The following is a 16,491-nucleotide window of genomic DNA, read 5'->3' as shown; positions in this document are numbered from 1 at the left end:
CCAATAAGTTTGACCTTTGATTGACATGGATGACAGGATATCCTTAGTTGGATATAAAGCATTTTTTTCAGTAGTATATTTCCTAATGAATTAATTCAACTTATTACACTTAAAAAATAATAATTTGATTACTTAAATTGTAATTTTTTGATATTATGGGCCAAAAATTATTAATTTATTTTAAATTAAAATTAGCCCTAAGTTACAAGTTTTTGACTAAGGATGTGCAGAAAACAAAATGGCAGCCTCCTGTGAGTAATATTTTGACTTCAAAACAAATGGGGAATCAATGATTTACGGTTCATGTGTAGCGTTCTTTATTTAATGAACCGAAAAAACATGTAATTATGTATCAAATGAGTTTGATTAAGATAAGCATTGAATTTTTATGGACACATAAGTGTCAATCGCTTTCGTTTGTAAAACTGGCTTAAGCCTGGCTAGTCTTACAAAGGTTAGTGAGAGTCATGTCACATTAGACTCGCTTGCCAGTCCTATATACGCCGTACCTATGTATATTGAGGACTGGCTTACGCCATTTTGGATGTCAATGGGAAATACACACTTAACGATTTGCGCCGGTTAGAAAAAAAAAAAAAATCTTTAAAATTTCATCAATGTATATAAAAGTGGTACCAACCTTATTGTGCTTGCTAATTTAAGACTCGGTTGAAACAAAATTAAGGATCGAAAGCATTTTAGTGTCCAAAAGGCAAAATTATCGTCAAAGTTCTGCGAAATCGGCACCCTTGCGTAAGGGTTCAGAATTGAATCGAACGAAAATATCCGATCTTTGCGATCAAAAACACAAAATTACAACTTTAAACATACTATTGGCAAAAGACATTATTACCAAACAATACAGAATAGAAAATTTGACATCATTTTCTCAAAATATTGAAAAATTTGCTCACTAGACATCGAAAAAGTACGCAATCCAATTCCCGTTCAAACGCGTGGCAAACTGAAAGTGCGATAATCGTGACTATGTCACATCACCATGTCACAGTCTACACCCATCGAATGTGTGTCATCAGCCCTCAGATCGGCCCTCAGACACACACACACAGGCATAGAGTTGTGCAGTAGCATGTTTTGTTGACATTTTTTGTCAATGTTTACATCAATGACAGAAGTACTCCCATAATTGAAAACTCAAATACAATTACAAAGGACATCAATTGGAAATCTTAATGTTACGCAATCAAGTTTACAACACATCAGCCTTACAACTGGTGAGAAAATGGCGGCGTGAGCACACGGTCTTGTATTTCTGCTAACCAAACCAGGGATAATATGGATTCTTCTTCACCAATATTCCTTGGACTTGGCAAGCAGCTAGCCACCGTGTTGGAGACATTACACCTTGAACAATTGGACCAGCCTGTATGGACAATTAAACAAACCAACGGGAAAATATTCTTAGATGTTGTGTGGACAAAATTCAAATCCCGCCATTAGCATTGAGCGGCTAAAACCACAACAACGCCACAGCCGAGTACACCACTTCAAGTGATCCGTCGCCTGCCGTGGATAATGTTGTCGGAAATAGCCTTGGTACTGGCCATTGCCCGGTAAAGAAAAGGAAAAAGAAGAAATCTCCATCAACAAGGAAGCGTGACAAGGCGAGGCTTGTGATTTGGAGGGCCAAACAACGGGAGGAAAAAGTCTCGAAAGGTCCTTCCCCACCCCCTCAGTCTGGAAAGGAAAAAGTGCCACGGAAAGTTAACACACCCCGGGCATCATCCCATGTTGATAACAAACCAACTAAACTTTGGGGAAACGCCAAAGACCAGTTGGAAAACTTGACTTTAACCAATGATTTGCTAATTACACCGATTGAACCCCAGATTGAACCCCATTGTTTTAATCTGGACTGTTTAGCATTTGAATCGGACGTGCCTGGAAAGTTAAAGAAATGCACCAGGTGCGGTGTGGCTATGTATTGTAGCAGGGAATGCCAGGCCCAGCATTGGCGTATTCATCGCACGGCCTGTGGAAAGGAACTTCTCTAGTCTACTTTTTGCCATTGCTATCATCATTGACTGTACATAATAATTTTTCTGTTTCAAGTGTTCTTCATGTGTGGACTGTGATGGTGTATTACGTAACTCGGATTTGTGCGGGTGTACCGAGCTGTGAACTTAGCTCCACTTCATAAGTTCATCCGAATCATTGCCTATTATTTTTTTTGCTGTATTGTATAAACTGTTGAGCTCCGCTAAACTTCATGCTGGTCTTGTGCTCCAGTCTTCAGTATTGTATCTATTTTGACTGTTATTTGACTTTATATATAAAATAATAGTTTGTTGTTTTATTCATATTCACGCTGTTTAAGCGGTGCGCCTGAAAGAAGAGGCGGGAACTCCATACTACTACTACTACTACTATGGGCAGAGTCACGCCAATAAGTGCCAATATTGATTACTTCAAGTGGCCTAGTGGAGTGACCAGATATAACCCTGCATGATTTCCATGTTATTTTGCAATAACAAAACCATGTTTTCCTTGATTTTGGTATGAAATTGAGCAAATAGAAATCAATGTCATGTCAATTTGGAGTTATTAAGGGCAACTAAAACTGATGTGAGGTAAGTTTTATCTGTTTGGAATCTGTATTGACTATTCTGAAGGAATTACTGCAATGTAAACAAACTAACTCATGGCCCATATGAACATTGTGTACTGGTTTTCAGTACCCTGTTTTCCATGGGTGACTGTAGGAACCCATGGATTCGATCCATGTAGTCACAGTCTGAGTGATTGCCATCCCCATATTGCTAGACTGCGTAATCAGTCCGGGACTCAGTCCTTATGCAAAATTCAATTGCTGACATTAATCTGTATTTCTTTGGGACTGAATTGGCTATGATAAATTATAAGCTGCTAGCTGATAAAGCTTATTTATGGAAATATTTATGTCGCTTGAGACACCTGGGATTTTAAGGGGCTGTGCAATAATTATGAGCCCTTTAGGCTGGGGGAGGTAAAATTGGGGGGGCAAGAAATTTTTGGCAAGTCGAAAGGGGGGGGCAAGTGATTTTGGCACATATTCTTGGGGTGCCTTTTAAAATTAAACTCTCTAAAAAAGGCTTAGGAAAACCGTACCGAAACGCTTAAATATGCAAATTTTCCTGCTCGCTGCGCTCACAACATATAGACCATAATAAGAGTTGCAAATTGGGATCCCAAAAATTTGGCATGTGCAAGGGGGGGGGGGAAAAAATTTTTGGCGGTCCGAGAGGGGGGGGGGAGCAAGCGATTTTTGGTGGGCCGAGAGGAGGGGGCAAGCGATTATTGGCGAGGTGTTTGAAAGTTTACCTCCGGGGGGGGGGGGGGGCCCCATAATTATTGCACAGCCCCTAAGGGAGTGTTCATAAATACATGTACTTTGGTAGCGGGATTGGGCATTATGGGGGGGTCAAAAAGTTTTAACCAATGTTGATAAAAAAAATTGTGTGCAAACTACATGTATAATTATAATTAAGAATTATGAAAGGCCCGCTCTTACTAAAATTAACCTTAAACCAAATTGGTAGCATTCATGCAAAAATTTGGTAGATGAAATGTGGGAATGTGGTAAATTTAATGTCACATTGAGTTTTTGTAAATGCTTATACAAGTACACATGTATATGCCAAGTTTCCCAACAAGTGAAAGAAACCCCACTGGTTATTTTGGTCATTTACCATGCAGTTCTATGGGAGGACATATTATCATAATTTTTAAATTATGATAATATGTCGAACTTTGCTCTGTTGACCTACAAAGACAACAAATTTGGCCGATTCCATTTAGGTGCAAGTTGTGACATGTGTAAACATTACACAAATGCAAAAAAATCAGGTTTGAAAAAAATTAACCAATTTCATATTATAAGATCGTACATTATGGCTTTAATTGTTACTAATATCATTATGAATTTTAATGTTTTCCATCACAGCTCCTCAGGCACATGGCACAACCAAACATGACAGCATTTTGGAAGTTCTAGCATTTCCAGAAGAGAAAGCCAATCAGCAAATCCCCAATGAAGATTCTGACTGTGTTGGTTGCATGTTATGCTCACTCAATTTAGATCTGTCACAGGGAAAGGAAGAAATATTAAAACATATCCAGATTGAACATAAACTGATAATTGCTGATGTAAATCTCATTTGCAATTTTAGAGAGTAAGTGCATTTGTTTGCTTGAATTCGATTTTTTTGTCTGTTTGTTTTGTTTGCATATTGTTCAGATGAACATGAAAGTGAGTTAATTGGGGATTCAAACTTGCATGTTTAAAACAAAACAAAAAAGAACCTACCAATTTGAATTCCACCTGTTTGTAGTGTACAGTCGTTCATATGCTTAAATTATTGTCAGGTTAAGGTAGATGTCCTGAATGGCAGTCCCATCAAAAGTGAGATTTTGACACCTGAAGAAAGCTCATACAATTATTTTGATCACCATCAAAGTTGGCCTGAGCTAAGTTTCCTACAAAATAATGATTTAGGGGTTCATTCATATATTTTCATGACTAAACGGTTGTTTATGCCCGAGGGCATAAACAACCGTTTAGTCATGAAAATATATGAATTAACCCGTTCATACATACCACATACCAGAACATTTTGTGATTCTTATTTCATCAAAATAATAACAAAAAATGACAAGTAACATCATTAAAAACCGTAAATTTCCTTCGTTTTCCCTACCCCGTGATCGCACATCCGGGCCACCGGGCATAAACGCTGTTTATGCCCGGCTCTCGACCAATCACGCGCGCCGTTACATATCATGTATGTATGAAAGCTTTATAATCACCCTGTGGTGGTATACCGTATACCTGTACCATTCTATGGGCTATTGCAATGCACATATCCATTGGAGCTATTTACTCAGAATTTGGAATTAATTTCTTTTGGTGATAGGCCTCCATGTAAGGAAGAAATAGAACCACCTACTTTTTATTGATTATTAACATTTATATGTGTTTGATATCTTTTTTTCTATTCAGGTACATTGAGTATTGGAAGAAGCGCTTTGCCCAAGAGCCACTGAAGGAATTCTGTTCAACAATACGTAAAGAGGATAGTGGTATGTAACAAAAGACTTCTTATCTTGTGTTCCATCTTTACAAGACCAGCAGCTTATCTTGGTCCAGCATTGACCTTAGCTAGCATTTGAAGCATCTTGTTTCACATTACAAAATGTGACTCAAGCATGATGTGCAGCAAACTGTCATCAATGCATAGTATACATGTTGCAATTCAAGTATTTCTGTATCATTAACTATATACATTCTTTGATGGCCTGGTGAATTACCAAGCCTATAAATTTGATACAACAGGTTATCCAGTTGAAACCCATATACATGTACATCCCCAATGGAAGACATGACCTTAATCTCCCACTCTTGGGATGTAGATTTCAAATGGAGTCACCCATTCATGTAACCCCATTTGTAATTCACACTCCTTGTGTGGGAGATTAAGGTCATGTCTTCCATAGGGTTTCATCTGGAATAGCCCAATGTAGGTTGTGATTCAAACTTCTGGTATTAAGTCACTATATATTTTATGTAATCATTTTGCATGAAAATAGCGATACTGATGAATGTGTAGCTATTTAAAAATTGATGGCTAGCAGTTCTACCATGCAAAAAAATTACAGGTATAATGGTTTACTCCCACTTGGTCCAATCCCACTTATTCCAATCCCATTTGGTCCAATGCCACTTGGTCCATTCCCAGTTGGTCCAGTTCCCACTTGGTCTAATCCCATTTGGTCCAATACCACTTTGTCCAATCCCACTAGGGCCATGTCACAATTGTTCCATGTCCCACTAGGGCCATGTCCCACTTGGTCCATGTCCCACTAAGGCCATGTCACATTGCCCACTGAGATTGTGTTAAGTTAGAGCACCATAAATCACTGTCATATTGATGCACCTGTACTAATTGTATGGACATTATTTTTTTTATTTCACCCCAGTTACAGGGCAAAAGAGGAAATATTTCTTGCTTTCTGATGCACTGGAAGAAGACAAGCAAATCAGAGAATATCTTCAACGTAAACGTTTACAAGTAATTCTAGAAGCTCAACAAAAGGAAAGGATTGACACAAGTTTTTCCCGGTCGTGTCTATTTTGTAGCCATTATTTTGAAGGCAATAGAGCTGCATTGATAGATCACATGGCATTTGATCATCACTTTAGTATTGGCAAACCAGATGATCTAGGTGAGTAGCTTCTTGTACCTTTGTATGTAGGGTATACTGTACAAAGTGCTGGTTATATAATGTTTTGCCTCATTCCTTTTACAAATTAAGCATACCAACCATCCATCATGTATTGCACAAGGTCCTATGCACACACTTGATGTAACACATGTTCAGGCGAAGACTATAACACTTAAAAAGGACTCTGCAAAAGATTATAGCCATGCTGGATGTGATGTAGCACAGCTACATGTAATATGAAACTGGCTGTGTCTTGTATATTATATTATTTAATGAGACAATTGGTTTCAGTCTCATATGCAGGGCTTGTCACTCAGAATGGTGGTTTTTTACACACAAAATATGGTTTATTTATTTATTTATTTATTAGACTTCATCACTGGTACATATAAAATTATTGTACATCCAAATTTTGAAAAATATAAAAGCTTTTTAAAAAAAAAACATGTTAAAAGACCAGCGAATAGGCTGGGATAAACAGGTGTAAATTCACCTTTAGAACCATCCCACCTAGGAAAGACCTAAATAATTTGGAAAAAAGAATGGAATGCCAGGGGCAAGACCTTAAATGGGCCTACAATTAGGGCATCAGCAAGTAGAAAACCAAGTGCAGGTATCAGAAGGAACAAATTTGGAATAAAATTGAGACTTCAAAAAATCCAGAGCTTGATATTTGAAAGAAGAAATGGAATTGGATAATCTGGTTTCCAGAGGCAGCTGGTTCCACAAGGGAACAATGCAGTTGAAGTATGATTGTTTATGGGATTCAGTCTTACACCTCTGAAAAGATAACATAAGAGGATCTGCAGAGAGCCTAGTGGTGGGATGGTTCTGTTGGTTTTTACTTTTAAAAACAACAAACTTATCTACATCTAAATCAAATTGCCCCAACTTGCATCTATGAAAAAAGCCAAGATCACTGAGTTCCCTTCTGGATGATAGTGGAAGAAGATCAAGACTGGTTTCCTACTGATTTTGCCAAGAGCTGGCACTGAGAGATTCATTGCAGTTGTTTTATGCAAGAAGGTTTCAAGTGGGGGTCTCAAGTACTAGTGCTTCGTTATCATTATGCACCTTTGTCCTTCTGGCTTTTTACCAAGCGTTGTCATGTTTTGTAAAAAGGATAAAGATAAGATTACTATAAAATGTGTACACTGTGAAATTTCTTACCCAGGCTTTCAGGTTTTCCAACATTGGTCAACCCACCCCACCTCCACACCCAAAATGTAGAACACAGGCAGTAACAATGGTAAACCAGATTTGTTCTGTTTAAATTGTTAAGAGTGCAGATATGTTAAAACAGTGTTCTGACCTTGTTTGGTATGTTAAAAATCAAGAAAGTTACTGATGCATAAATCCTGAGCATAATGTCTCATTGCAGATATCTTGTTTTACACTTTTCAGTGTTTACAAAAGAGTTTCTGGACATTATTGAAGAAGTGCTAAATAGGTAAGTCATGTCACATGTGATACTCGCATTCATAGGCAATTGTTGGCAATAACAGGTCACTTGATTTTGAAATGTATGAAGTACACTACCCAAAAAATTCAGGATCAGTATCATTTCATTCAGTTAACACTTACACTATTGAATACTAAAGTCACATGACAATGACAGACAATTTGTCGACACCATGAGAACAGACAAGAAAGAATGCAAATCAAGATTGTCACTGTTTGATCCTGATTTTATTTAGAATTTGTCATATATCTATGCAGCCTATTCCAAGGTGGAAATAAAATTATTTTGGTTTCTTGAAACCCTCCCTTGTCTGTAAAAAGGTGCCTGAAATTTTTTATCCTGTTTTGGAAAAAAGAAATATTTTTTTAGTATGACAAGGCTTCTGGAAATCAGACATTATTATTTTTTGTAAAACTTGTTATTAAAACTAGTTATTAATCAAAATGGTTATTTGTGTATACTTGGTTATGTATCAACTTAATAAAGAGAATATTTGACGGCTTTGAGTGTTATACGAGAAAATACCGCACAAGCCATGAAAATACCAAACGAGTACAAAGGTCAGGTTTGGTATTTTTATGACTTTGAGTGCGGTAGATTCAAGTTTCACGCAAAAAAAGCCATCTAATATTATTATTATATAATATGAAGTTTTTCTATGCTTTTTGAGTGCCAAAGTATCAAAATAAACATGTTGGTGCCATTTGGAAACCAGTTGTTAGCGTAATCATTTTCATCATGGTTGCTGGCGGTACAAAACAACAAACTGCTTAACTTAATCAATTACGCCTGCTTTGGTCTCTCCACACGATTATGTATTCCGCGTAATGCGCTATGAGTTTCGTACACCAACGCAAATGTTTGCGGCATTCAGTATCAAAATATCTTGCACAGTATTACTTTGTAGTATAGAAAATGTGTGGTATAGCTAAAAGCTTCATGTTATAATAATAATAGGCCTTCCTGATTCTGCTGAATTTAGCATACTTAGACATACGAAAAATTGTAGTCATGAGAAATTAATCAAAATAAACTATAATAAACTTGCTATGCAAACTGAAATTTGCATAGATTGATTCCCTGTGAATTATCTAAATATTATTGGTCTATTGTGACAAGTTTCCAATTGAAATTTCAATCATCATAATTGAATGACAATACAATGTTGCTAATTGTTGTTGTGTAACAGTAACCATGCCCATTTTTGTTTTTTCTTCTCTTTTCAGTTTAAAATGCTTATTTTGTGAGAGAACATTCAAAGATAGACCAACGTTAAAAGAACACATGCGTAAGAAATCCCACAAGCGCCTGAACCCAAAGAACAGACTGTATGATAGATTTTATGTCATCAATTATCTAGAACTGGGCAGGAACTGGCAGGTGGCACAATCTGAAAGGGAGAAAGACTCTAGGAATAACTCTGATGAAGAGAATGAGTAAGATCCTTGTATACTCTCATATTAGTGCGTCTTGTCTGAAGTTGAGAGTAACGTCATGTTGGATTTTGCAATGGAAGATTCGAATCAGTGAGTTCACACTGTTGCATTGCCAGTTTATGAGCAAATCACCCTTTTATGAGTGTGTATACACCCCATGAGATTAGGTTAGCATGCGCAATTCGAATCTGCCACTGTGAAATACAACATGGTGTTACTATCTACTAGAGAATAGATACACTATACACTGTATTTATACATAACAGTCCTGTTAGCACAATTGGTAAGGTGCGAGATGGTACAAGTTTGAGTCCCCGCATTGTTGGAATTTCAGTCCTTTCAAAGCTAGTTTGAATTTCCTCTGGACAAGGAACTTACTGCTAGTTTTCTCGTGGTCTACCAGTACGAAACACGGAGAGCTGATCCTGGCTGTGATGGTTATTCATTTGGTGGCTGATTAGGATACTGTGCCTGTATAAAGCTACACCTCTAAATGATGCTAAATGATTTATAAGGTGTAGTGATCCTAACCTGTGTGCTTAATCTATTCTGTGTGTTTTGTGTTACTGTGAATGGCAGGACTGGGAGGAGGATGAGACATCAGGTGCCTGTGCTGTGTGCTTATTCTGTTCTGTGTGTTTTCTGGTACAGTGAATGGCAGGACTGGGAGGAGGATGAGATGTCAGGTGCTGTGCTGTGTGCTTATTCTGTTCTGTGTGTTTTGTGTTACAGTGAATGGCAGGACTGGGAGGAGGATGCGACATCAGGTGCCTGTGCTGTGTGCTTATTCTGTTCTGTGTTTTTGTGTTACAGTGAATGGCAGGACTGGGAGGAGGATGAGACGTCAGTAGCCAGTGATGTGTGCTTATTCTGTTCTGTGTGTTTTGTGTTACAGTGAATGGCAGGACTGGGAGGAGGATGAGACATCAGGTGCCTGTGCTGTGTGCTTATTCTGTTCTGTGTGTTTTGTGTTACAGTGAATGGCAGGACTGGGAGGAGGATGAGACATCAGGTGCCAGTGCTGTGTGCTTATTCTGTTCTGTGTGTTTTCTGTTACAGTGAATGGCAGGACAGGGAGGAGGGTGAGACGTCAGTATTCAGTGCTGTGTGCTTATTCTGTTCTGTGTGTTTTCTGTTACAGTGAATGGCAGGACTGGGAGGAGGAGATGCAGGTGCCAGTGCTGTGTGCTTATTCTGTTCTGTGTGTTTTGTGTTACAGTGAATGGCAGGACAGGGAGGAGGGTGAGACGTCAGTATTCAGTGCTGTGTGCTTATTCTGTTCTGTGTGTTTTGTGTTACAGTGAATGGCAGGACTGGGAGGAGGATGAGACGTCAGGGTAGCCTGTGCTGTGTGCTTATTCTGTTCTGTGTGTTTTGTGTTACAGTGAATGGCAGGACTGGGAGGAGGATGAGACGTCAGTAGCCAGTGCTGTGTGCTTATTCTGTTCTGTGTGTTTTGTGTTACAGTGAATGGCAGGACTGGGAGGAGGATGAGATGTCAGGTGCTGTGCTGTGTGCTTATTCTGTTCTGTGTGTTTTGTGTTACAGTGAATGGCAGGACTGGGTGGAGGATGAGAAGTCAGTAGCCAGTGATGTGTGCTTATTCTGTTCTGTGTGTTTTGTATTACAGTGAATGGCAGGACTGGGAGGAGGATGCGACATCAGGTGCCTGTGATGTGTGCTTATTCTGTTCTGTGTGTTTTGTATTACAGTGAATGGCAGGACTGGGAGGAGGATGCGACAGGTGCCAGTGATGTGTGCTTATTCTGTTCTATGTGTTTTGTGTTACAGTGAATGGCAGGACTGGGAGGAGGATGAGACAGGTGCCAGTGCTGTGTGCTTATTCTGTTCTATGTGTTTTGTGTTACAGTGAATGGCAGGACTGGGAGGAGGATTAGACATCAGGTGCCTGTGCTGTGTGCTTATTCTGTTCTGTGTGTTTTGTGTTACAGTGAATGGCAGGACTGGGAGGAGGATGAGACAGGTGCCAGTGCTGTGTGCTTATTCTGTTCTATGTGTTTTGTGTTACAGTGAATGGCAGGACTGGGAGGAGGATGAGACAGGTGCCAGTGATGTGTGCTTGCCTGTTCTATGTGTTTTGTGTTACAGTGAATGGCAGGACTGGGAGGAGGATGAGACAGGTGCCAGTGATGTGTGCTTATTCTGTTCTGTGTGTTTTCTGGTACAGTGAATGGCAGGACTGGGAGGAGGATGAGACAGGTGCCAGTGATGTGTGCTTATTCTGTTCTATGTGTTTTGTGTTACAGTGAATGGCAGGTCTGGGAGGAGGATGAGACGTCAGGTGCCAGTGATGTGTGCTTATTCTGTTCTGTGTGTTTTGTGTTACAGTGAATGGCAGGACTGGGAGGAGGATGAGACAGGTGCCAGTGCTGTGTGCTTATTCTGTTCTATGTCATCTCCAACTGTGAACAAACTGAAAACTCATATGACAAAGCAGCACAACTTTGATCTAGATCAGATGAAGGAAGGTTAGTAACAAGGAGATTATGAGGAAAATGTAACCTAATTTCTATTCTAAAGAAATATAGCATAACACTTATTTCACAAGATTTAAAAATGTGAAATAAATAAATTTTGCATTAGCGCTGAATAATTAATCCTTTACATTGTCCTTGCTGGGAATAAAAGTTTAATTTCAATATTTGGTAAATGTTTAGAAATTACTTAGTTTGCATGGAATATAAGTACAAATTTCACAGACTTGGTAGAAGCTTAAGCATTCAATGTTTTGTATATAGGTCAAATTATTACCATTATTTTCACTCATTTGTTTGTCTCTAGGTTACAAAAGGGAATAGGAAATCAAAATTACCTAAGATTATAGTCTGCATGCCTTCCTTGAGGCAGTAAAGTAAAATCAAATTTAGTGATTTCCTCAAAAACTCTTCATTTTTGAATTATTTTGTTATGCCAGTTGTTTTCCTTGCATCATATTCATTCTGAAAATACATACTTTTATTGGAAAAAGAGTTTCCAACTTGTCTTCAAATGAGGAGATATTCAATGCAGCAGCTGACAAATACAACAACGCTCTGAAATCTTGCGGATATACAGAAGCAATCAAGTTCAGCAAAAGGTAAACAACACAAAGAAGCAATAATAACAAAAGAAACAGAAAGAGAAAAGTGATATGGTTCAATCCACCATATAGTATGAATGTGAAAACCAATGTGGGGGAGCTTTTATAAAGCTGATCAAAAAGCATTTCCCCAAAGGTACAAAGTTGAACAAAATCTTCAACAGTAATAGCATGAAGGTCAGCTACTGTTGCATGCCAAACATGCGCAGCGTTATAACATCCCATAATGCGCGCATTAGCAAAAAGCAATGAAAGCAAAACACCTAAGAAAATGTGTAACTGCAGGAAAAAGGACAGTTGCCCCTTAAAAGGGAAATGCTTGAGTAAATCAGTTGTTTACAAGGCTACTGTGAAATCTCAAAATGTAACAAAAGAGTATATAGGCCTTACAGGTAATACTTTTAAAGAAAGGTATAACAACCACTCAAAGTCATTCAGATCAGATAAATACAGAAAAGAAACTGAATTGTCTAAGTATGTATGGAAATTGAAAGAGAATGAGGTAGATTATGCAATCAATTGGGAAATTGTTAAGAAATCAAATACCTTCAAGAGAAAGTCAGGGATTTGCAATTTGTGTTTGGAGGAGAAGTTTACAATTTTGTGTGAAAAACGTATCAAAGGAAAGGATCTGTTAAATAGAAGAAGTGAGTTAATAAGTAAATGTAGGCATGGCAACAGGCCAGCAAGCCGTGTTAAAAAGAAGTAGTTTTAAATTTGTGCTTAGTCACCTGACGATTGCAGGGCATGAAACACAGTGTTGTGGCACTCGGTGTGTAAACCATATCAATTTGTACTTTTATATACTTACTTTTAGAAATACAATAAAAACCAATATATAAATTACTACCTCAAGGAAGGCATACAGACTATTATCCACCTCACAGATCTGTGAGCCTGATTGATCTACAATATAGCAAACAAAAGCAACTTGAAATTATAGACTGTTCCCCAAAATTAATGAATTTGAGATGTAGAAAGCTAAAGCAGTAGAAACATAATACAAGGAAGCAACTACAAACCTAACCCTGACCGACTGGTTAAACAAACAAAAAAGCAAAGAAATATATGCTCTTAATTCTAGGAAAACAGAGAAAACCACGTACAAGGTTAAGCCATTTGTAAGCTATGCACCAGAGAATAGCATTACCCAACACTGTGTTGTCTGTATGTCCTTCGTAAGTCTGTTTGTCTTTACTGCAATCATCTTTGGGTTATGTTTTATGTGTGTATTTTCTATGTATTCCTTGACAGGTCTCAATTTCTACCATCAAGTGAAGTTAGTAAACTATATCAGAAGAAGAATCCACCAGACAAGCTGCATAAGCTGTGATCAGCAATGTGATGACATCCATAGTCTATTAGACCATATGACAACAACAAAACACATCAAACAACTTCCAAACAAAACAGAATGGGATCAACCCCAGTAAGTACTGCTTGCATGAAAACATATTGAATGCAGCTGTAAAGAAAAGTAAAGGGGGGGGGCCTGGTTAATTGTCATGACACTCAATTTTTATTTGAATATGTAATAGAAATCTGTGGCTTCCTTATGAGTGAATTAAATCTATACAGCGGTAAGGCTGGGACTCTCACAGTCAATGTGGGGTCTTTGCATGAAAGATAGAATTTTGGACCTTATTTAGAGCATCATAGTGTAGTGTTGAAGTTAAACTCTTTAATCACTTTGTAAATGTTGTTTACTAATTTTTACTATCCTGTAAGAAACTGAAAATTTAATATTTCCGAGTTCCGACTGATTTTGCTTGAACGCATCACATATAAGCTGTGCAGTTTGCACAGCAATAAATGTTGATCGTAAGTATATATTGCATAAAATCATGTTTGTATTGAGGCAGGTTAATTAACCATTTATGATGTGATTATACAAACTTCAGTCAGGTGAAAATGTTTTGGGGTATCAAAATTAATTGCCAAGGGACTGATATAAGTGTATTGAAAGTAACAAATTATGTCCTGCAGAAAATATCTGACATTTTAGACATTTTGTATGTGGAAGACTTTTCTATTCTCACCACCAGAGTGCATTGTTCCCTGTTGTAGCTGATCATATGTATAGGTTAATAAATATCTCTTGTTAGGAGTGAAATTGTACAGAATGATACACACACATACTGGTGAGATGTTGATGGTTTATTGCACCCCCCCCCCCCATGCATGGTGCACATTTTTCTAACATTTGCTCTGATTGGTTCTCACTATCTAAGAGTGTATGAAACATGGATTAGTCATTTAAAATGTCAGTAATTTTCTGGAATTTCTTTGAAATAGTACTATGTAATAGTTTATACTTGTATCTGAAGCCAAATTGTTTCTATTTGATCTATGCAGGTATTTCTTTCCTACCTATGAGAATGACAATCTTCTTTGTGCGCTAGATGAAGATGATGATGATGACAAGATAGGAGATGAAAGCTCTACACCAATTATAGCTGAAGATGCACCTGATGCCAAGGACAGTATATTACTTACTGATGAAGCAGTGCTACAGGACTTACAGAACACATAACAGTGTGTTACTATAAGGCAATACAATGCAAATTACACATAATAATATTCACTTAACTTGAAAATCATATGAAATAATACGAATGTAACTTATTCCTACAAATCAGGACAAAATGAAAATTCTTTAGATTTTGATATTGCCAAACAGATTAGAAATAAGCTGAACTACATCTCAAAAGGGCAGAATTTAACAGTGATAATTGTCAACCGTACTGTGCTGTACTGTTGGCTACTGCACTCCGCCATCTTTCACTAGTACATATCATGCTGAACACCGGTTAAAATTGATATGCTGCCATCTAGAGCTAAAGCACTTGATTCCTTATTTTCTAATTCAAAATAATTTATGCCTAAGTAACATGAATTTATCGAAAAGACAGATCCAGATTTGGCTGTCTGCCAAATGCATAATGATATACTTTGAAGATATGATACCCTTTGCCAAGGGCTCTTTTGATATTGGTATCAATTTTGTTCTTAAAAATAAGCAATGATTTTGTCAAATCAAACAGCACTGAATGGGGCAGGGCTTAACCAATTCAGCAGGCATTAAGCAAGTACTTTAGTGCTTTGATACATGATATGGGGGCAACATCCTAAAACAGTAACACACATGCACTGAATGTCAGAAATTTGATAATTTTTGGCCCCCACAACATTGTGTTGTATGGGGCTTATGTTGGTCGGTATAGTTTGCTCAGCTTATAGTTGGTGAAAAAATGAAACTTTTAACATCGTGTATTGATATAGAATGGCATGCACAGTTGGGCGCATTACTTACGGTAGTTGACTGATGGGTACTTATGTGAATTACTTTGATGCATACAGTAACAAAAAAGTAATTTTTGCTAATTATAAGCCGAACAAACTTTAGGCTGTCCAGGTGGTTGATCAGTTGGACAAATGGAAACTCATGAATCCACTCTGCAGCTTCAACACAATAACCAATCAACTTCAAACTTAGTAGGGTGATAGGGTATTGTGGCCTCATGAGCTGTATAGTTGTGTGTAATGTTATTTGCATATTTGTGTCATGATCTTCTCCATGGGGGCCAAAGGAGGTATTTTTGACAATTGAGTCACTATAATTATTACCTTATACAAACATTAGGCTATCATCATGTACTGAAAAGACCAAAGGTCTAGCATACTTGGTTCTAAAGTTTTGAAGTTTTGTGATGTGTAATTTCTTATGTATTATATTTGTTTTTCACTACATATTTTTGCCATTACATGTATCACAATTTCAAATTTGCCGCCTTTGGTCACCATATGGACCAGATTGTGTCACATTTGTGAATAGTAAAATTTAGTCAAAAATAAGGAGTACAAAACCATCAAAACATACGAAAATTAACACATGAAAAGTTTATAACTTTGCAACAAAGTATGCCAGGGATTTAGATTTTTACATCAAAAAAAGGTACTGAGCAAGTTAGAAACTGGGTTAGAAATGGCAAGTTTCATAATGGCCTACTTTGATATGACTCTTGAGTTGTGGATAGTTGTGGATGTTGACAGATTAAAGATAATTGTTATAGTTGCCTGTATGTTTTGTTTTCTATATGATATTGAAAAGAAATATGTGTTACAAATGAAAAATACAATAAAGTAATATCAACAAGCACTATAGTTAAAATAATGGGTTCAGGTATTATTGTTTTGTTTATAATAGACAGTATTCTGAACATTTGGATCACTGATTGATGTATTACCTCAAGCACACTTTCCAATGGTCA

The 16,491-nt window shown here is 37.5% G+C and overlaps 1 protein-coding gene across 1 annotated transcript; it reads left to right on the top strand.

The window, feature by feature from the left end:
• The first annotated feature begins 164 nt into the window (after positions 1-164).
• LOC140149298 (zinc finger protein 277-like) lies at positions 165-15,545 on the top strand. The gene is made up of 9 exons (XM_072171564.1): positions 165-251; positions 3,944-4,172; positions 5,000-5,079; positions 5,977-6,222; positions 7,627-7,672; positions 8,911-9,120; positions 11,470-11,609; positions 13,475-13,649; positions 14,576-15,545. Exons 1-9 carry the CDS (start codon positions 239-241, stop codon positions 14,751-14,753), a joined length of 1,317 nt encoding a protein of 438 aa, XP_072027665.1. The 5' UTR covers positions 165-238; the 3' UTR covers positions 14,754-15,545.
• Positions 15,546-16,491: the final 946 nt, after the last annotated feature.

Source organism: Amphiura filiformis, chromosome 3, assembly GCF_039555335.1.
Source record: "Amphiura filiformis chromosome 3, Afil_fr2py, whole genome shotgun sequence".
NCBI lineage: Eukaryota > Metazoa > Echinodermata > Ophiuroidea > Amphilepidida > Amphiuridae > Amphiura > Amphiura filiformis.
This window is presented reverse-complemented; position numbering and strand designations above follow the sequence as displayed.

Coding starts and splice junctions, on each gene's coding strand:
- LOC140149298 (XM_072171564.1), top strand. Junction 4,173..4,999: donor CTCATTTGCAATTTTAGAGA/GTAAGTGCATTT, acceptor TTTTCTATTCAG/GTACATTGAGTATTGGAAGA. Junction 7,673..8,910: donor ATTGAAGAAGTGCTAAATAG/GTAAGTCATGTC, acceptor TTCTCTTTTCAG/TTTAAAATGCTTATTTTGTG.